The sequence below is a fragment of the Bremia lactucae genome (genome assembly GCF_004359215.1).
Source record: "Bremia lactucae strain SF5 chromosome Unknown BlacSF5_NotPlaced_200_SHOA01000120.1_2678225bp, whole genome shotgun sequence".
NCBI classification, from domain to species: domain Eukaryota; phylum Oomycota; class Peronosporomycetes; order Peronosporales; family Peronosporaceae; genus Bremia; species Bremia lactucae.
Genome location: NW_027152213.1, coordinates 1142411 through 1163913, shown reverse-complemented (window position 1 = coordinate 1163913; position 21503 = coordinate 1142411). Strand labels below are relative to the sequence as shown.

The 21503-nt window shown below is 45.4% G+C and overlaps 3 protein-coding genes across 3 annotated transcripts; 2 read left to right on the top strand and 1 right to left on the bottom strand.

The window, feature by feature from the left end:
* Positions 1-5188: 5188 nt before the first annotated feature.
* On the top strand, positions 5189-8187 carry CCR75_008850 (uncharacterized protein). Its single transcript, XM_067966897.1, has 3 exons — positions 5189-6415; positions 6475-6544; positions 6610-8187. Exons 1-3 carry the CDS (start codon positions 5210-5212, stop codon positions 7032-7034), a joined length of 1701 nt encoding a protein of 566 aa, XP_067814339.1. The 5' UTR covers positions 5189-5209; the 3' UTR covers positions 7035-8187.
* CCR75_008851 (uncharacterized protein) lies at positions 7105-8184 on the bottom strand (the record flags this gene model as incomplete). The annotated part of the gene is made up of 1 exon (XM_067966898.1): positions 7105-8184. One exon carries the CDS (start codon positions 8182-8184, stop codon positions 7105-7107), a length of 1080 nt encoding a protein of 359 aa, XP_067814515.1.
* A 104-nt stretch (positions 8188-8291) lies between the features above and the next one.
* On the top strand, positions 8292-20274 carry CCR75_008852 (uncharacterized protein; the record flags this gene model as incomplete). Its single annotated transcript, XM_067966899.1, has 10 exons — positions 8292-9308; positions 9374-9474; positions 9545-9923; positions 9987-10240; positions 10327-12494; positions 12572-16461; positions 16557-16873; positions 16934-19525; positions 19581-19668; positions 19726-20274. The coding sequence occupies 10 exons, from the start codon at positions 8292-8294 to the stop codon at positions 20272-20274; spliced, it is 11355 nt and encodes a 3784-aa protein (XP_067814426.1).
* Between the last annotated feature and the right edge of the window lie 1229 nt (positions 20275-21503).

The window sequence follows — 21503 nt, the reverse complement described above, 5'->3', positions numbered from 1 at the left end:
GATGATTTCATCGTGCTGGATTGGATGACGAATTTGATGTCATCCTAGGTTTACCTTGGCTCAGCGAATATGAGCCAAGGATCAGCTGGCAGCATCGATTCGTAAAGATGCCTGCCACTTGTTCATCAGATGGCTCTCTTATGAACGTCTTGGAGCGTTCACAAGCGTGTGGATGTACTTCGAGTGTGTGCGATGGCCTCACTTGTGGTACGGTCGTTAGTGCGACTGCACAAGATCATATTGTTTTTACTACTCACCTGTGGAGTCAGCTGCCGGTGGCTGTGCGAATGCACAGGCAGCGCCGAAGGTCCACCACTCGAATAAGTCGAGTGGATTGAGATATGATTGTACGGCTAGCGGGCGACATTCAAGGAAGATGCCGGTTGTTTGAAATGGACAACACGATGATCCTAGGTCGAGTAGAGAGTCTACCCGACTGTGATAGCGCAATCGCAGTCGGAGACGTTGAGGAATAAGTCCACGTACTTGGGGAGAAATCTCCTCAAATATTTAATGCTGAAGTGACTAGACTTCAGCATCCCGAGGGATTGATTCCTTGGCAGCCTGTGGATATATCCAGGAAGAAACCGAGACATTTAATGTCTTGGTTAATGACGGATCAAGAGTAGGCGTTTATACTCTTTATGTATGCGCGTCCGGAGTTAACTTTGGGGATGACTCAATTACCAACCCTATAACCCAAGCGGTTCTTGAGAGATCTGCATCTTGGTTGAATCAAGCAGATCTGCGTATTCGTCAAGAGGACGAACACGTAACCGATATTCGGTCAGCGGTAATTTTTGCAGAGAACGAACGGGTTCTCAGCAGCTCATCGATGGACGAAAGTGTCCTCGATGTGAAGACTCGGATTGAGAGATATACTACTCAATCCTGGGAGTCACTTAAGACAAATCCTTTTTATAAGGATTTGATTGAATTCAGGGATGTATTTCCTGAAACAGTTCCATGCGAGTTGCCTAAGGATAAAGGCACTCGACATGAGATCGAGCTCAAACCGGGCTCGAAGTACTGTGTCATGAAGCAGTGGCCACTGCCTCGTGAACAAGTACTTGCGATCGATAAATTCTTTATCGATCGAGTAAAAGCGGGCCATGTGAGGGAGTCAACCTCCCCACATAGCTCTCCGACCTTCTGTGTGCGAAAGGCCACAGGAGGGTGGCGGATAGTGCACGCATTCAATAAACTGAATGCTGCAACGGTACCGGCTCAAACGCCGATACCTAGAAAAGACGTAATCATAGATGGTATGTCTAAGAGTACGATCTTTTCGTCTATGGATCTGATGGATGGATTTTTATCAGATCCTTATGCGTGTACGGGACATCCGTACACATCAGTGAGTACTCCCATTGGGATGCTCTGGTAATGGCTAGTAATGCCCAGGGGCTTAGTAACGCCCCTGCAACATTCAACAGATGCGTAACGAATCTGTTGAGACCGGTGCGAGAATTCGCACCGAGTTATTTTGACGATGTATTCGTCCACAGCCGGGCATGGACGGAAAGACGGACGTGAAAGTTCATAAAACTCACGTTCGTCAGGTTCTTACACTTATGCGAAAGCATAAGTTGTACGCAAATCTCAAGAAGTGTATATTCGCTGCAAGCGAAATACCACTTCTTGGGTGCATCGTCGGTAAACACAGCGTGCGCCCTGATCCCGAAAAGATCAAGGCAATCACCGACTGGCCAGTTCCAGTCGATGTCAAGGGACTTAGAAAGTTCCTTGGATTAGCGGCGTACTTGCACAAGTACTCCCGCAATTATGCCGAGATGACAGTTCATCTCTCTCGTCTCTTGAAAAATGACGAGAAATGGCTATGGAACGCTGATTGTCAGCGTTCCTTTGAAGGTATCAAGCAAAGCTTGATGCAATCGCCCATCTTGGCGATTGCAGATCAAGACAGACCATTCCATGTGGTCTGTGACGTCAGCGATTTCGCAATCGGCTGTGCGTTAATGCAATACGATACAGACGGCGGAGCGCGTCGTCTGCTATCAATCGCGTCAGCTGCAACCAGCTGAACGCAATTACCCAGTGCATTACAAGGAACTCCTTGCCATGAAATATGCATTGGCTAACTATCTCCTAGGAGATAGACCGTTCATCGTATATACGGACCATGCGTCATTACGCACGGCCGTAAACAGCCCACACCTCTCGCAAAGAATGGCGAGGTGGCTATCCTTCTTCGCGGTGTATAACTTCTCCGTCGAATATAAACCAGGACGACTTAATGTCGTCGCTGATGCGTTATCACGCCGACCCGATTTCGAGCCGGCTGCGCATTCTAACAGTGGAAATAATCCCACTGTTGCAACACTCATTTCAAGTGTTCCGTCATCGACCTTATTTGATGACATAAAGAAAGCCTACGCAGAAGATAAGGACCTTCTGCGTTTAATGGATCATCTGATGAATCCATCCGATAAATCTTTTAAAGATTTACCGGCTTTATATCGATCGTCATCCGATCGATGCACAACACGCAACGGCTTATTGTATTACACAGCCGTTGCCGGCGACACTCCACGTGTCGTCGTCCCAACTCACAATAATTTGCGCTTGCGCATCATATATGAGTGTCACGATGCACCAACAAGTGGGCATCGTGGACGTGAGAAAACTTATCTCACAGTGAGTCGCGATTTTTACTGGCCCCACCAGTATCAGTTCGTGCGCAAGTACATTCGTGCGCAAGTACATTCGTGCGCAAGTACATTCGTGCGCAAGTTCATTCGTGCTTGGGAGGTATGTCAACGGGTGAAGCCTAGCCCTTCATCCCGTGCACCTCCAACCTCTACCACTTCCGGCAGAATGTTGGCAGTCCGTATCTATGGACTTCGTCTTCGGATTTCCGGAAGACGATCACAAAAACAATGGAATTCTTGTTTTTGTAGACAGATTCAGCAAGATGGTACATCTTGATGCAGTACCAGAGTCGATCACGGCTCCGGGTTGTGCCTGCGTCTTTATCGACATTCCAACTCCACGGTGTGCCCCGTTAACTGGTCTCGGATAGATATGCACGGTTAACGGCGGAGTTTTGGCAATCCGTGTTGTGATCTCTCGGAACACGGCTGACTATGTCAACTTCTGATCATCCAGAGGCAGATGGTCAGACGGAACGCGTAAATCGCGTCCTCGAAGAGATACTTCGAGGTTACGTCCAATCGTATCCGAATTGAAGCGAGTTTTTACCGATGGTCGAATTCACCATCAATAACTCGGTCCATGCGTCTACAACGTATACACCGTTGTTCGTGAATGGCTTACGCCATCCACGTATACCCACCCAATTAGAGGGACCCTCTAGCTTAGGGGGGGGGTGGACTCGCGCGAGCAAATCCAATTCTGGCTCATGCTCATCACGCGTCGAAGTTAACAACGACGCGAGTGATGTCGATGTCGAAGATATCTTCATCGAAGATGAGAATGATCTCATGGCTGTACGCACAAAGCGTACTGAAAAAGACAAACAAATGAGTCAGCAGAAGAGTTTCTGCTAACTTGAGAATCTGTAATCCGTTTCGTACAGATTTTCATTGCTATCGCGATGGACCAATAGAAACGGAGCGCATACAAACATCGAAGAGCAAACGTTCTTTCATTTTAAGTTTTTGACCTAGTACTACTGTCTACGGTAAACTTACCTAAGCGTGTAGGCACTAATGCGGGTAGCTGTACACTTCTACCCAAGTTTATTGGGCCATTCCATAAACTGCATCGCAGAGGCAATGCGTACACAAGAGAATTGCCATGTAGGATGCGAACGCATCCTACGCTTTACGTTGGTCGGCTCCGCCCGTACCATCCCGAGGACGGATCTGACCACCCTTGTCAAGAATCCCTACAAGATTTTTGTGGTCACGAACCAGATTCTCATGCTGAATCTGGAAATTCTCATGTCGGGTCCGAAGATCCTCGAACCCGCATTGAGGTGACGACAGCTCATCACGAAGAGCGTGATAATTCCGTTCGTACTCCAACATGGAGTACGCACTCTTTGAACGGTCTTCCAACCGTTCGATATGATGAGCCTGCACCGTCTGCTCTAACGAGCGACGCTGACCGCGCTCGTGATCCCTTCCTCCAATTCATGGTGAAAGCGATCGAGTTTGTCGATCTTCGACTCTAGTTCCGGCACATAGTTCTATTTTTTTCTCCGCCACAACCACTGGTGGATTCCCACGGTGGTCAACGTTTCCTTGTGGAACGTATCCAAAACCATCGTGATGTGAAGGGGCAGCGAACGAGTTATCTTGTTCGCTGGCGCGGTTATCCATCTTCACATGACAGCTGGGAACCTCGTTCCCAGCTGATTGTTGACATTGAGTGCCTCGTCCGTCAGTATGACGAGACCTATCCGACGGATCAGAAGGTCGATCGAAAAACATGCGCTACTGGCGCTTGTAAATCAATTGCAAAACGTCAATCGCATCGCGCATCTCGATAGAGATGCGAGCCCTTCCTCAGGGCGAAGAAAGGAAATAGACAATTCCTTTTACTCGCTTCGTGTTGTCAATACAACACGGACAGAGATCACCCCACGTGAGGCATGGAAGTCCTGCCTCACGTGACAACCGATGCAATATATACCTTGCACCGGTTGGAGTTCGTTTCTCAAACTTTACGCGAATCGCGTTAAATCTTTGAATTCAGGCTTCGCGTCCAATGTCTTTGACATTGCAAATGAACACGCTCCAAGCTTGCATAAGCGAGACTTAATCTCGCTTATTGTTGCCACTATACCATCGATGCTTAAGAAAAGCATCGAGATCAAAATCTTCCTCAGCGCGAAAGGTTTTCGCGCTGGGATCAAGGCCATGTAGCTTTGTCGCAATAAATAAGAGAATATAACTTTACATAATAATATTCTAAAGGCTTATCCATTGATAGATATAGACCATTATATCTACTTTCTCCGCGGTCCAGTCAGCGCTGGACGCGCGCAAAAAGAAAGACAGATAAGACTTTTAGTACATATTTTGTATTAGTTTATCATTAAGTTAGTATTAAGTAGATAGACAAGAAGAACTTAATTATATTAATACAGGTTTTAATTAACCCTCTTAAAAGCAAGTGTTTTAAAGAGAAGACTTCCAGTGCCTCCACGGCATTTGCACAAATACAATGCATTTTAGGTGTTTCAGTACGGCGAAAAGGTACTATCAGAATTGTGCCTCCCATGTGGGTTTTAGATGCAGAGTCAAGTGATGGCAATTTAAAGACGACTTTCTACCTAGCGGCTGGTGAATGGAGCGTCGGACGCAAGAACTGCCACTTCAGCTTTTACGCGGACTTGTCCATCTCGCGCGTGCACGCACTAATTCGTGTAGGGGCGCTGTCTTCTAAGCAGCTGGAAGATCCGTCGACCCGTCCGACACTAGAGCTAGTGGACAAAAACTCGCGCTTTGGCTCGTTTGTAAACCAGCAGCAGATAATTGGAACGCGTTCCTTGCAGCATGGTGACGAGATATCATTCGGGGCCAAAACGACTGTGCTGCGCCTGCGTTACCAAATATTTATCCTCGTGGCCTCACGCATCCGTCGGGCCAACCGCGCCAAGTTAAATGACGCGTGCCAATGCCTTGGCATGCATATAATTGCAATGGAAAGTAAGAATGCTACCCACTGTATAATGGACCCTGGACACGTCGTTGCGACAATTAAGATGCTTTGGGCGCTGGTGTACAACCAGCCAGTGGTATGCACGCCATGGATCTACGCAATTTTAAACCGATCAAATTTATCAGAGCCTTTGCCACGATGTGAAGATTTTTTGCCTGCAAATTCGTCGGCTCCTTCTAAAGAGAGTAACTACTTGCCAAACCCGCTTCGCAAAACACTCTTTGAAGGATATGGTGTGGTGTTTTTCACCCCGCAGCTTATACAGGAGATCATTGCCGCAATGGGTGGCGTGGTAATTGCTGCTTACGAGGATCCTCGAGAGATAAGTGATTTTCTTCGTCAGCTGGCTTTGCTAGCAAAGCATAAGCGCTTGCTACTTGTAGATTCCTCACAAGAATCAGGCTTCTCTGGTATTGGCGGCCAAAATAAACAGCGGTCAAAAGCTACTGTCGATTCGCCGTGTTTTGCGGAGAATGCAGATCAGCGAGCAAAGTTCTTACTGTCAATAGGCGGCATTTTTACAAGTGTTCAAGAACTAGCGGCAAGTGTGATCCTCGTGAAGCCTCCTTCAACATCAAACAGCCCATCATTTAGCAGCAGTCTTGCAAGTTACGCGGATTCGCAAGTCCAGAACATAATCGCGTGGCACGAAGGCAATCACAAGGGCGCGAACGTAAAATCGAAGCAAATGAAAATCGTCGAGGATACCGTTGGGACGTGCAAAAAAAGCTCTGAACAAATCACAGGCCCTCACAACGACACGGTACGTTTTTCTTCTTAATTATCGCCATTGTAACAATATTGACTGCTCATTCTGCTTAGGTCAAAGTTCATATGTCTAAGGACGGCAAAGGTAATTTGTGTAAGACTCGCATTCCTGATGAAAGTCAAGGTACGGCGATCACCTAAGTCAATCTCGCCACTTGATACTAAGCAAACCTCTTTCTTGTAATGCAGAAGTAGCTTTAGTATCGCGAGAAAGTGAGCTTGTGATGCCGATTCGTAAACGTAATGATGAATTAGCGTCATCTTGGAAATCTTCATGTGATTTGCAGTCACGCGATGTGAAATTAGAGGCAGATGACATTCGTAAGCCGATTGTCGTTAGTTGCTCCTTGATTGTAAAGAGAAGTGAGCCGGATCAGTCAAATAAGAAAGACAGAAGCGGTTTGGAGAACTTTAAGCGCTTTAAGAAAGGCAACGGATGCGGCTCAGGCTCCTCGACAACCTCGTTATTTCCTCAGCGGACAATTATTAGTATAGTCGATAATGCGGAATGTAAAGCTCTACAGGAGAGTCTAGAAGTCATGGAAGCGCAAGAGCGAATTGCGGAGGAGCTATTTGCGATGGGAGAAGGAAGGATTTCGACAAAATTATTTTAGAGCGGCAGGAAAATTTATCTACGGAATACATATTTATTGATTGTCCAATAAAGGTGCAATACTACACTGCTTAGTCATTAAAAAGAGCCTTCTTAGTAACCTGTAATCCCTGGCCGAGCGAATTTTCAATAGCAAGTTCTTTCGCTGCTTGTGATATCTTGTCAAGAGCCGACTCCTCGGACTCTTTGTGAGGTTGCTGCTTTTCGGGCACATAATATTCACCAATACGTGAAGCGCCGCGTCCGGTGCGTGGCATGAGATGCGCCTCACACCCATCCAGCTTGTTCGCCAGCAGCTGAATTCGCTCGGAGAATCGGTCGCGATTCTCGCGTTCTTGCATACTGTTCGAGCTTAGAGTGCGCATCCACAGAAATTCTTCAGAAAGAATGCTGACAACTTGAGAGCCGAGAGAGCTCATAAAATAATTAATCTCTAGCGTGTAGTAGCGATTCCAACAGTTGCCCCAGCGTTCAAGTCGCGCACTCTCATCTGTAACGATGGACCCATCGGGTGTCTCGTTTACAGGAGCAGCAAATTCTGGAGGGTACACACGAAATGCGCCCATTTCCGGACGCTTTTTCGCCAGTGAGCGCAGTGGATCTAGCACAATGGCGAGCCACGGATTGCCGTGTGGATCTTCCGAGCGCTGCCACTGTAGCTGCGTGCTGACGTCCGTGGCCGAGAGAAAGCAGTGGCTGTGTACCTCAACATCAAAAGGATGGCTGTGGTACCAGCCCATAAACTTTTCTTTACGCGTCTGCTCCACAGCCTCGCCCAACGAGATCATGTAATTAATAACCTCGGCGTCGTCTGCCAGTACGCGCGTTTCGGCACCCTCAATAGGCAGTGGAAAGCAGTCGGTGACCACGAGCGTATGTGCGTCACCAGCATCTCGATCTGTACCAGTAGACGGCCGGCCCATTATGAGGCCCATGATCTCCACGGGCTTGCCGCCAGCCTTAATGCCCTTTTCAACCCCAGAGTTGGCGTGATTGAGCATCTTCATCGTGGCAGCGGGCGAAATAATTACTTTCTTAAAGTATTTCGGGTCTTGTGTCCAGACCTTATTGTTCCGCACGTCCTTAAGCACCTCCTCGTCAAATGCATACGCGGCGTTCGACATGGACGTCAAAGTCTTAGCCTCCTCCATGGAATTAAGAAGATGTTGGAAAAATACTCAATGTGATAAGCTACTTTTCAGATTATTTTCTTAAGCCAATCCTGTTGCATTGTTAAATTTCATTTCATTCTTTCCCGATGGAGCGCGGTGCGCCAATTTCAGGCAAAAATGACTCCGCCTCACATTATCGATCGTTGCATCCCGATGGGATAATACCACCTTCAGCCGTGGCTGTTGCCATGCTAAGTAAGGCGGAACAGAGCCGTATCGAGTACCGCGGTGACAAGGGCGAGCTCCTGAGCTTGGGCGAAATTTACCTGAACGATCTTTCTAATATTTTTATGTTTGAGGTGACCAATTTAATAGCGCACAAAGTGAAGCTGCAGCTCCGAGCGGAGCTTCGTAAACCATTTCAAAGCAGCCAATGGTACTTTCAATTTGAGAACGAAAATGTCAGTGTCATGCAGCGCGAGCTGCAGCAGGCAAAGAATTGCTCCGTTTCTTCAGACGAGTTCAATCACGTGCCTTTCTCAGTGCTGCGCTCTTCGTCAAAAGCCAATCTTTGCGCCGAAAATGTGTATCTTTGTGATGGTTACAACGAATTATTTAATTATGTTGGGACTGTGAACGAGATCTTGCTGCTACCCAACGAGACGAAACAAATCATGTTTACTTTATGTACCAAACTATCGCCGCATCAAAATGCACCGGTAAATCTTTCGTATGGGGTTGCGGAGGACTCGTCGGAAGAGGAGCGCGCACATCTGTGTGAGACATCATGCTTTGTATTGTCAGGAAGACTAATTTTGCAGCCATCATTTGTTGACGGAAGTGCGATGGGAAGAGTAGGACTTTCAGAGATGTTGGTACCACTGCAAGCTCAAGTGTGCCGCTCACTGTTACGTTTGGATGTTAAGGAGCTACATTTTGACGATTGCATACCCAAAGGGTCATTTGTGAAGGATTTTACCGTGTGGAATCGGTCCGAAATACAGCTATTGTTTAAGCTCGTGTCGCCGCTGACACCGTGGGGTGACAATAACGATGTGCTCGTTTGTACGGATTATAATTCGGGATACATCATTGGAAACAAAACGCTTCAAGCTGCCGCTTATGGACACGTGCGGATTCGTGTCACTTATCGCCCAATGGATGTAAGCTTTTAAATAATTGCTTTGTTGCATTGCATTTTGTAAAAACATTTTGCCTAAGCGTTTAGGTCGGAGAACAATTTTTCGAAATTCAAGCTCATAATTTGCACGATTCCAGAAACGTAAAAACATTAAAAATCCATGCCGTCACGAATCAGGAACACCATCGGTAAACGCAAATGTATAAAAAATCTTGTGTGCCACCTATTGAAATCTTGTTGCCGTCATAATTTTAATAGAGAAGGATTGTCGATAAAAGAGCCGGACGGATCATACCTCATGAGTGGAAGTCGGCTTGATTTCGGGGATTGCTACACTGAAATTGCAAGCTCGAAAATTATTTTATTAAGAAATATGACGGAGGTGGCCTTACATGTGGAGTTGAGTAGCGACCGACCAAAAGAAGTTACTTTTGAGCTCAAGCTGCAGCCAAATCGATCTCGTGTACCAAGATCCCCTCAACCCGATGAGCCTCTTTCTCATTCCTATTCTAACGACGGCGCAAGTTCTAAGGGCGAGCTGTCTTCTGACAAAACAAAATCTTCAGTAGTCTTTTCGAATATGGAATCGTACGGACTCGAGAGTGATGAAGATGTTGATGAAAACGATGATAATGAGGTTGGTGCACTATGTATTGACAGAGTATCGACATAAAAATTAAAAACGCTTATGTCTCAACAGGTAGAATTTTATGATGATGATACAAAGCAATTGAAACAGACTTCTTTTGAGCTTGATAGTGAGGATATCGATGACGATTTTGAATTTGACAGGGAGTCTCGTGAACTTCCGGAAAGTCCTCAGAATGATTCAAAGCTGCGCGTTCCACGCGGTGATATGGACCCACGAAAGAACATATATGGATCTAAAGCTACTAAATCTTCAATGGCTTCACCTCGAATGAGAGGGCTCACGTATGATATCGGTATAGACAGGTGGGAAGTTTGAGCAATATTGACAAAGTTTTAAATTTTGTATTTTGTATTTTTTTTGTGACTTTCAATTTATGTATTTTGTATAGTTTGCCATCTTCTCCTGAACAACGCTTGCAAGCTGAAACAAAGAAGCGTTATATTACTCCAGTGGAAGACAGCAGTGCCTCAAACTTTCTCGTCGAAATCATTGACCTGCCTCCTGGTGTCGAGCGGACCATAATAATATGGTACTCTCCAGCCCCTATTGGTAGCAATTTGGAAGACTTATGTGGCGAGACTTCTGAAGCAGTGGATCTCAAGGCTACTCGTCTCACGAAGCAAACATTCCGAGTGTCGTTTCGATGTTTTTTCATGCAAGGCGCATGGCAACAAGCTCAGTCGCGTGTATATGACCGGACTCTTGGCAAAACAATTCATATTCGTGCCCGCACATGTACCTCTGTGGTAACTGTAACGCCTTCAATATTGCATTTGGGAGATTGCAATATTGGTGAGCTGAGAAGCAGCGTATGCATGCTTACAAATCACTCGGAGTTACCGACCGTTGTAAAGCCATTAGTCACTTCTAAAGTGATTTCGACGGTACCCAACGATGACATGATACTCGGTCCGAAGCAGTCGGCCGAGCTGAAAATTGAAATTATACCACGCAAGACAAATCAGAATTACACAAGACTTATCTCGATCATCAACTTGAAGAACAAAAGCAACATTCCACAAATTTGTGTCCGTTCCAGCAATATGGATGCACATCTCGTAATTTATCATTCACTATTTTACAAGCTACTGACCCAGTCAAGGTCTGCATTTCTGAACTTTGAGCATGTTACAGCAAATTCTGTCGGAATTCAAGTATTTGATTTGGATAACATCACCAACGCTCCGCTTCACTTGAACATACAAAGCTCTGCGCCATTAAAAGTGCATCTATACTGCATCAGACACCCATTCAGCGATTTGACGAACATTTCAAATGTTTGTCAAGTCGGCAACCAACCGTTTTTTTCATCGATGAATTTGCAGAATAGTGCAGGTTGTGGAAATCCAAATACTTCTTCAATGCAAAAATACAAACCGCCACTTGGACGGCCGATCCGTCGTCGTAGATCATTTGGCAGCTTGTCGGAAATTAGTGACGGTAAAGTGACCTCGAAAAAAAAAAAATCCTTAGCACTTCGAGGACTTTTGACGAAAAAGCTGACCGCGGTATCAGCAGCTCAAGTCGGAATTTCGCCAACTACCATACCTAGTTTATATAGTATTCCCAGGTCAGTTTCAAGTCAGTATCTTGAAAGTGACCTAGGTCGCCATACCCAGTGCAGTGCTGGGGATACAGAAAGCAAAAAAAAAATCTTGTTAGTCACAGGAGACGATAAGAAAAGGAGCCCTGATATTTCTGCCTCTGGTTTATCGCCGGAATTAAAGACTTCTCGAGTCAATGAAAGTCCATCCGAAGAAGTTTCAGCACTGCTGCAGCTTTTTGCGAAGTCTCGTTCCGAGTGTGATGCATTTTGCCACAGTTCAATCCCGTCAAAGGAAAAAGAAGAAGAAATTGTGTCGCTGGTCCGAGAGCGATTAAAGCGCTTTCAGGCTCTTTGCGCGGAGAAAAAATTGATACCGTTAAGCTTCAACAAAGACTACAATCTGCGCATCCCGGCAAAGGCGCGCCAACGCATTGTCGCGGTATTTAGTCCAATTGCTACTGAGACGGCCATTCCTAAGAATGTTGCGAAGACCAGAGTAGAAAAGCATAAGATCCTGATTACACTTCCGCCTGGCGGAAACAAGAAAGCTGTAGCGAATGGGGATAATTTGAATCTCCGCAGATCAGTTTGGGCTGGGTCAACTCATCCTTTTGATATGCGCGCTTCAGTCAGAGAATTGCTGCTTAAGAGTCGAATATGTCGCTCGATAATGAATGTGAACCAGAAGAATATTAATTTTGGGCGCATCGCCACGTCTTCAAAGAGCTCGAAACGACTTATTGTGCAGAACATGTCTGCTACTCCTTTAGTGTATAGTGTAGAAAAAACAGGATCGATATCATCAGGCTTTCTTCAGATCAAGGAAGGAGAAGTCGGAGTAGTTAAGACGTTTGGCACAAAAGAAATTCGCTTTGAGTTTCAGCCAACCCTGGCTGGACCGTTCGAAGAAAAGCTGAACATTATAAATGTTCAAGATCCAGCGAACTCAGTGTCAGTCACTATTAAGGCGAAGGTTGTCAAGCGTGAAACATTCAAGCTTCTTCAGTCAGGTACATGTCTCTATGTTCATATTGTAAAGTAACGCTGTACTAATAGGGGGCCACATACCTGTTCAAATTTCATTAAGGCCAAAAAATCGAATTCGGAAAGTACCTTGTCGGGGAAAAGACAAAGGAGGTAAAAATTGCCATCCGTAACACCAGTCGCAAGAAGCGTGAATACGTTATCCAAGTGGATTCTATCTTTACGCCTCCAATGTTGCGGCCGACAATATATTTCTCTGTTGATGAAACTCCAGCTAAAGTCATAACTCAAGCTGAGGAGAAGAAGCTGGACGAAGAGCTTGAAAAATTAGAACACAAGCTGCGTATTGCAGTTACGAAAAAGAAGTCGGACAAAATTATCAAGTTGAATGCTAAAATTTCGCATGTCAAGGCATTACTATCAGGTGAGCAGGTTGCAGGAGAACCAGAAATATCAGGTGGTAGTACTCCGAAAATGACAACCATTCCGAGAGGCAAAAATAAAGAGGTAGGAGATTTCGATCCATACGACAGTGCTAATAGTGACTCAGAATCGTCAGGGTCAGAGTTAAGCTCGCATTCGCGATGGCGACGATCAAATCAATTTGATCACCCCGTTGCTGATGCAAAGAGCGGCTTTGGGTCATCACGTACGAACACGTTGCACTTTTCCCTTGGAGCTGAGGCAACAGGACGAATAGTGGCCTATGCAATTTTTAATCCATTGAGATCTGGCGATAACTCGCATCATACAGACAATGATCATAAAAGAAGGGTGTACAAAAGCCAAAGAATGGAAAAGCGACTACTACGTCGGAATACTATTCCTATGGTGGGGTCTGGTAAGTTTTTGCTTTTTGAGCAGCAGAATAAGGACGTAGTCAAGGAGCTAGAATACAATGCAGAAATATTTTTGCGGACGCCTGCTGGAGAAACTGCATTTTACCGTGCCGTTGGTCGAAAGCCTTTGTCAGTGCTTCCCCCGCATCCAAACGCCGGAGAGGCGTCTTCTTACGATAATTCTACAGAGGGCCGTATAAGGAAAGCACATGAAAGTGGCGGGGTCGTACGCCATGACGATGCGTTGTCATCCTTGGCTGCACTTTATGGTACTGACTTGTCTATAATGAAGCATCGTCGCAATTTGACAGTAAAAATTCCTGACTGCCGTAACACAATACAAAAGCTGGATTTGCATATTCCCGATCAATATGGTGTATCCCCCGAAAGTTCAACTTTACTTGTCTTTGCAGAAGAATCACCAATAAACACCCGTGGATGGATGGTGACGTTGTCGCTTGGGTCACCATCGTATAAGGGCTCCGGAATTGTAGAGGTGAAATGGACTCCCACAGGAAATTTCAAATCTGTGCTCGCTTTAACTTGTGATTTTTTTCGTCATAATTGTTGTACGCCAAGAGCAATGTCGATTGCTACTAAATCGAGTGAGGGTGCTGATCTGCGAACAATGCTTCCGCTAAAGTTCAAAGCTCTTCCTGATCGCACAATCAACCTGAAGTTTAAGTGGTGTTTTACCAGCAATTCAGGCTTCGCGTCATCAACCCCATTGGCGTCTTGTGTGGGCCGATCAATTTTGGAAAATCTATCGAAATCCACGGAATTATGTGCCGGTCAGATTGATTTTCTTTACCACTCAAGCAGCTCACCGCAAGATAATCTCGACCAGACGATGCCTATTTTGCTTTCGTCCGTGGGCGTAGCAATGGCTAAGGGTACTCATAGATCACTGTATTTTGAAATGGAAACTTTCGATTTGGGTGAGCATCAGCTGGGTGAGGATGTTAGGAGCCATCTTGTTTTTTATAATAGATCACATCAAGCTCTTCAATATGTTTTATTGGCTGGGTCTCGTGATCAAGGCAGTGTAAGTACTTCGTCATTCAGTCCTCCTTATCTTGTCGGAGGTGAGATGACGTTTGACAACGCAACAGGAACCATAGAAGCAGGCTGTTCCGTAAGAGCTACATTTGTGTACAGAGGCAGTGCGCCTGGACAACACACTGAGCAAATTTTCTTACGAAACCTTAATGGAGACCGCCTTGATACGTCGGTTGCGGTCATATCAGTTCGGATTTCACGGCCAGTATATGTTAGAGTTCCTGAGTTGGACCCGCAATCAACAGGCCAGCTAGAAATTCTCGATTTAGGTCCATGTTATGTAACACCCGAGATGCAAGACACTGCTGTGGACAGCCCCTTTGCCTCGTGTAGGTTTAGTAAAGTGCACAAGCTTACGTTACAGAGTCAGGTTGAAGATCCGTTGATAATATGTGCTTCATCAAATTTGAGGACTCAGTGCTATGTCTACGAAGACGCACGCCTGCATCATGAAGCAACTCGTGTTTACATGAAAGGAAAACAATCAATTGATCTATACGTTGCAATACGTCCGCGGGTATCTTTGGATGCTATAAAATCAGGTTCGACGCGCGACCTTTTTGGTGGTATTCGTGTACAGCTATTTGGGCTACAGCTGAATTCCGACGAACAAGAAGAAGAGAAAAGCGACATGGTGGCTGAATTTACCGTCAAATTTGTCGGCATCGCTGGTGCAAGTATCGCTCGAGTGACTCCTTCAATAATTGACCTCGGGGTGGAATATAATAGTGGCCAGCTGCAAATGTGTCAAACGCATGAAGCTAGCTTTGAACTAATTAATTTGAGCAAGGCACTACCGTTCAGATACCGAATTTTTCTGACGAGTGCTACAGAGAACTACTCTGACGATGACGATTCCCTTCACATATCCCTAAAGCACGAGAAGGGTGAAATTTTGCCCGGTGAAACTGGACTTGTTGAGTTTCGTGTAATGGCATATACAAATGGACTTTTTCGGAGCCGTATCATGGTGGAAAATGTCCACTATCCGGGAAAACTTAGCTTTGTCGACGTCGTGCTCTTCGTTGATAGTGGAATATTGAAATGTGATGTAGCAGCTGCGGCAGCCGAACAAATGATCCTACACGGACAAAGATTTGATATGGCTCGTGAATCCCTGCAAAGCGTAGATATTGGATGTGTTAATGTGATTAGGCTAGAGGACGAGTTGACGGACGGATGTGCACCATTTGGAGGGGACCACGAATCCGCAAGTCGAAAATACCGAATTTATGGAGAGCATAGCAGTGGTCACTTTGTTGAAATGGAGAGTTGCAGATCAGTTCAATTGATGTCACCACCGGACGCACAACTTACCTCAAAAAATCTTATGATCTCAAACACAACAGAGCAATCTATAGTGGTGCGTCCGTTCAGTACATTGCCATTGGCTGTTGAATGGAAAGGTGAGGTGGTCGAAGCTATCTCTGAGAAGAGCGATTTGGTGGCTCGGTCCATCTTAGTTACCAGCCCAAAAAGGTCACGCACTTCATTCTCGCCGCTCTGTTTGCAATATTATTATGGGAAACCTTATGTTTTGCGGGCGAAGAGCTCGTATTTGCTATCGTTTGGATTTGCGGACTTTGCCACTACACCATTACTTACTGACACAGTTGGTAATGGGAAACTGTGCCCTTTCCAAGGTATAATTGCAATTCAGAGCCTTGAAAGCGCCAAAGACACCGATTTCGACGAGGTATGCACCTTGGCAGCTGTTAACATTTTAGGTTCTTATTGCGAGCCGCTGTTCGATATTGAAGAAAAACTATTTTCGCTCGGAAAAATTGGCTATGGTATTGGCTGGAAATCATCAACGTTTCAAATTTGTGTGAAAAATATGTCTGATGTATCTGTCCCCATCGTCATGAGCAACATTCCCCCTTGCCTTCATGTTCTCGATGCTCGTGGCGGTAATCGTTTACAATTGCTTGATGACGCGGCTCTTGATCCTATGCTTCATGTCCCTTCACTTCGATTGCTTGCACTCCGTGCTGGGAAATCTACGGAAAGAAGAAATACTTCAGGTTGGGCCGCGTGGAATATACAGCCGAGGGATTCATGTTTGCTTGAGATGGAGCTTGTGCGGACGAAAGAGGTACCTAATTAATTCTTCTATTTCACGTCGACATGTCAGAAATTTATCGATATGGACTGACTATATATTTGTTTTAATTTGTTCTGCCGCAACAGTCTTTGACAGCAGGCACGCACGAATTTTCACTTAATTTTTATAATCTAAGCAATCCATGCAATCATGAGAACGTACTAGTCCGAGCTCAAGTAATTTCAAGATACGCCGAGTTGGTGATAGATCCTGAAAGCTTGCAAGACGGAAGAGAGATGACTACAATAAAGGAAAAGCACGTTGCTTTTCTTCCTCCAGTAACAGTGCCGACGCCACAAGAAAGTCCTCGTCACCGTTCAAGCTTCTGGTTTTCGCTTCGAAACGTTTACGACGACGAGTTAAGTGTCAAAATTTTATCACAAGCACACAACTCTTTCGACCGGTATGTTCCTAAATTGTTTCCATTTTGTTTCCTAAAACTCGCTCATATCATTTATTGTAGTACACTTGAGCTGCTCGTAATGCTACGTTCTGCGAACACACCATTAAATTCGCTTGTAATTGCACCGGGTGAATCGGTAGATATTCGCGTTGTGTGTCTTGTCCTTCCGTCTGCTCGCTTTCTGGCAGACACGTGGCCAACTGGGAGTAATGACACCTCATTAAATATGTTTGATCTGGGACGAATCCAGCTTCACATAAATATTCATAACGTGGAGGATGCCGCCCAGCGCGAAGAAATTCACGTCAAAGGACAGCTGCTGCCTGGTAAAACTTTAGTATTGTCCGCCGATAGCCTTCATTTTTTCGCAACAGCGATTGAGATTCCACCTGATCTACAAATTGATCAACTGCCACCGCCTTTAAGGCTAAAGGCGGGAACAATGAGGGAATCTTCCTCGAATACGCCACCAATTGCGTCACCTCGAATAATTGCTTCTGTTGTGCATCATCTACGAAACTCCAACGAAAGCTTTTGGGTAAGGAATCCGTCAACCTTGGAAAACCTAAATTTTGTCATCAGTCCAGTGTCCATGTACCTGCCTGGCTTATGCCTAGTTGAGGGTTCAACAGAGTCGGAAATATGTGCAATGGTGGAATGGATTCAGGCGATAGCTGTTCCTTCTTCGGGCACAGTTACACCAGGGGAATCCTTGAAAATCACGGTGCATCTTGAGGAAGCATCAATGGATTTAATTACTACATCGTTAAATATGGCTCCGATTCGTAATAGTTTTGAAGTAGGCATCGCTGATAAAGAAGCCTCCATGCGTAAGATGCGCCAATGGCGGAGTAATTCGTGGGATGCGGATGGACAAGAGCCAGTGGCAAATGAAGGTGGTCTGAACCACATGGTATTGACTGTTCAAGATAGAGACTCAAACGTGGACACTGGAAAGTCAACTGAAGTCAGAATTGCACTCGTTTTGCAGCAACAAAGATCGGTTGGAGATGCAGCGAAGCAAGGAGGTGTCGTACTAGACATACCGCTGATTATTGCAGCGTTCGAGGCTCGCCAAAAGCGATTGACGCAATCTCGTAAGCTGCACCTTAGTCCGCCATTAGAAAATCATCTGAAGGTTGATCAAAATGAGCAAGCGAAATTATCGGAGCTGGATAAGTTTGAGGAATTTGACGTTTCTTTGATCCGCTCAGGACTCGTGGGGCGTAAAAATCATTTACCTATTTTATCCATACGTGGCTGCACACCGGCAGAATATTCGTCGCTAGAAAATACTCGATACCTTATCGACGCGGGTCAGCATACTGTTCGCAATGGTGGAGAGGTGGAGTGGGAAATTACGATTGAGAGCATTTACAGTGCCGTAGATCTAGCCATTATTGAATCAGTGGAATATCGCCTGATGCTTGTTGACAAGAATGCCCGGTCGTGGTTGCAACTTAGCCGTGAACGAGGAACACTCGATCGAGCGCATAGCTATCAAAGCGTAGTTCTTTACTTCCTTCGAGGAGTGGTGGGAGTGTACTCGACATTCTTGGTGCTTCAAAACTTGGTGAACCCGTCCGACCTTAAGGTGATACATGTGAGATTGGAAGTCATTGCGGATTTAAACTCGCTTCGCGGAATGTCCTCTGGATTAGATCCAGGAAAAAACTTGTTTCGCGTACTCGTATCAAATCACAGCAGCCCCAAGCGTTCACGGCGGTCTAGTATTGTGATATTTCCAGAAAAAAGCGTTGCTGGTGCTTCAAGACTGAACATCGATATTGGTGAGGTCTACTACCATAAGGTCTACCAAAACCACTCAATCATGATTGAAAACTCATCTGGACTAAGTCTAGACTTTATTTTGTCGACAAATGCTAAGCCACAAGAGGTCAGCTTTTCAGCCTCGCCAATGTCCTTGAACGAGATTAATACAGTCACTCTTGGGTCTCATGCAAGCATACAAGTTTTCTTGCAATTTCGTCCTCAGCCGAAACAAGTTGTACTTCCAACCTTATCTAGCAACGTATTGTCGGAGACTCAAGTAAATGAGCCTTGGGTGCGGGAAATTGAAGTGTATGTGAGCTGCCGGCTAGTGAAAGATTTTAGGGAAACTGTTTTTATCCGCGCAATATGCAGTCAGCCTCAGCTGATGGTGGATGTTGCAAATGGTGAAGCTCTTGATTCTCCTTCACGAACGGATACGTACTTTTCGGCCCAGTCACCGTTTCTAGGCTTGGTTTTTCCTATGCTGGAATCAGCAATCTCTAACCTTGATCTGTCAACAGAAGCTATCGATGGAATGCACAAGTATCTTGTTGTACGAAATACCAGAAGTGATTTGCAAGCTCGGCTTGCTCTACGAAACGACAGCGTCTTTTTTAGTGTGGTGATTGACGAAACTTTGTCCACGCCAGGTGCCTCCTCGATTGACTTGCTTGACCATGGAGTATGCGCTGGGCGGAGACCAACATTACTAGTGACTATCCAGCCGCAGAGTGCAGCAGTATTTCAAGTAAAGCCGGACGTCGCGGCGCTCAGGAAATTTCACCAGCTTTGGGACCAAAGCATCAAGGAGCACGTCACGCTTTACAATATTAAACAGTTTGCGGAGCACTATCAAGTGACACTGTGTTTCACTTGCAGGTATGGACACTATTTTCTTGAATTTAATTTACTTACGCATTTGTGCATGCCACAGCAGTGTCGCAAGCTTCTATATCCCACCAAATATAAGTGAGAGCTACCCCATTTCGGCGTTAGAAGATGTTGTTGCCAAGTTTCTCCAGGTTCGTAAATAAGGTATGAATGAAGTGGCAACGCTAAACGCTTTTGTATCGCTTTAGAACTATGAGCACACATGGAAATGGTTAATGTCGTACTATGAAAAGACGCTCGTAGCAACAATGCGTTCTACCAGCCAGTCATCTCTGGTTGAAGTCTTGAATAAGTTTGAAAACGCGCTTGATTTAGTGTCTCCATTAAGCCCTCGAAATCTTGTCCCAGCAGCCACGAAGGTCTTTGACGAAGCGGAAGGCGTCGAAATGACACCAAGTCGAGACGACCTACATCAGCTAGTGCAGTCTTATCGAGCATTGTACTTTGACTTCTACTATATCACAGATGAGTTGGTATGGTATGGTGTGCGAGGGAATGCAGTGCGCCACAGTCTGGCGCTTGCCGACTTGGCTTACGGTGTTGTATTTAATCACGAGGTCTTTCGGTCATTTCTGAGCGTTGTAGGGATCGAAAATGACGCTGTTGCACTCCCGCGCTTGCTACTTCCATGGGTATGCCAGCTTGAACACTTCTTAAGTTTTTTTCCGGACAACCAAGAGGCAACGCAGCCACTTAGACTAATCTATGACCAGCTTAGGAAATTTGAGGCCAATTAGCAATTTATGCACTTGATATGCAAGACTTGACGGTATTGTTAACATACGGTCTAACCTCCGATAATGATCCTCCGAAAAGCAATATCCTTTGATAACCAATACTTTTACGTTTATTAATGCCGTTTCTATGGCCATAACTTATATCCTCTGTTAATTGATATTTGAAAAATTTCTAATAGGATATTATGTTAGAAAAGGTCTATATATATCTTGTAAACCAACCATCTAGGAATGTCTGGCGTGCTTTTTGTGCGCCAATTTTGCGTTGTAGATTACGCAGGACCTTCAGCGCTGTTGTGTGATCTCGTTATCAACGTTGATCATTTTCCCCATAACGCACGCAGCAGTCAGCTGCACTGAAATTAGCAAACTTGCAAACTTACTTCGTCTGACTCGTCGTCATCGTCGGAAACCTCGGGATCTGTTTTGCCTACGTTGCCTGACAGCAATTCTATCAGCTCGTTGTCCGTCAGCTCAACGTGCGCCCCCTACGCTTCCTCGATTAGAACTAAAAGGCTCGCGACTGCCATGGGATGGCGAATATGAAGGGAGTCGAACGCATCTTGAAGTTCGTTTTCGATTGCTAATTTTTCTGTGTCGAGGTCCGCTTCAGTGCCGCTTGAATTAGATTGTCGAATAGTCCAGTGTGTATAAAGCAATTATTAGCGATGACCGATTCTGGCAGCTTTTCTCATGCAGCTTTGCTCCAGCGCATTGCCGTAAGCTGGTCAGCTTTGTAAATATTGGTAGCACCTTGTTCCTCCCCTTCTAGCGCGTCCTGCAGTTGTTAGCGACAATAGCGGCGTTAAAGCTGCAATGATTCCAGCATCCATAGGCTGAATCTTTGATGTTGCATTTGGCGGGAGCGAGATCAACTCAACATTAGAAATTCCCCAACGATGTGCGAAGGCGCATATCGTACAGAAGTGCGACTTGTCAATTTGTTTTTTATTTCATCGTTATAGCGCTTTAGCCGCTCTTGGAAGAATTTGCTTGCCTTCCCAGCTCGTCAGATTTTTTATTAAATGCTCGAGGTTTTCGCTCGTGACCGATGATGAACAGTCTGAGCCGATGGGAACCATCTGCATTTGCTGTGGAGCCAAGAGTAAATTTTGTTCTATCTTTCTTTGAGCCTTCGATTCGCGTGCGCACAATTGTTTTGTCCGGAGCATTCGATTGAATAGACCAATCGCATCGACATTGTAAATGTCGCGTAGCTCTTATTTCTG

Bases quoted from the DNA above. Each gene is read 5' to 3' on its own strand.
- CCR75_008850 (XM_067966897.1), top strand. From the start codon at position 5,210: ATGTGGGTTTTAGATGCAGAGTCAAGTGATGGCAATTTAAAGACGACT. The intron at 6,416-6,474 runs GTACGTTTTTCT...CATTCTGCTTAG, and splicing joins CAGGCCCTCACAACGACACG to GTCAAAGTTCATATGTCTAA. The intron at 6,545-6,609 runs GTACGGCGATCA...CTTGTAATGCAG, and splicing joins CATTCCTGATGAAAGTCAAG to AAGTAGCTTTAGTATCGCGA.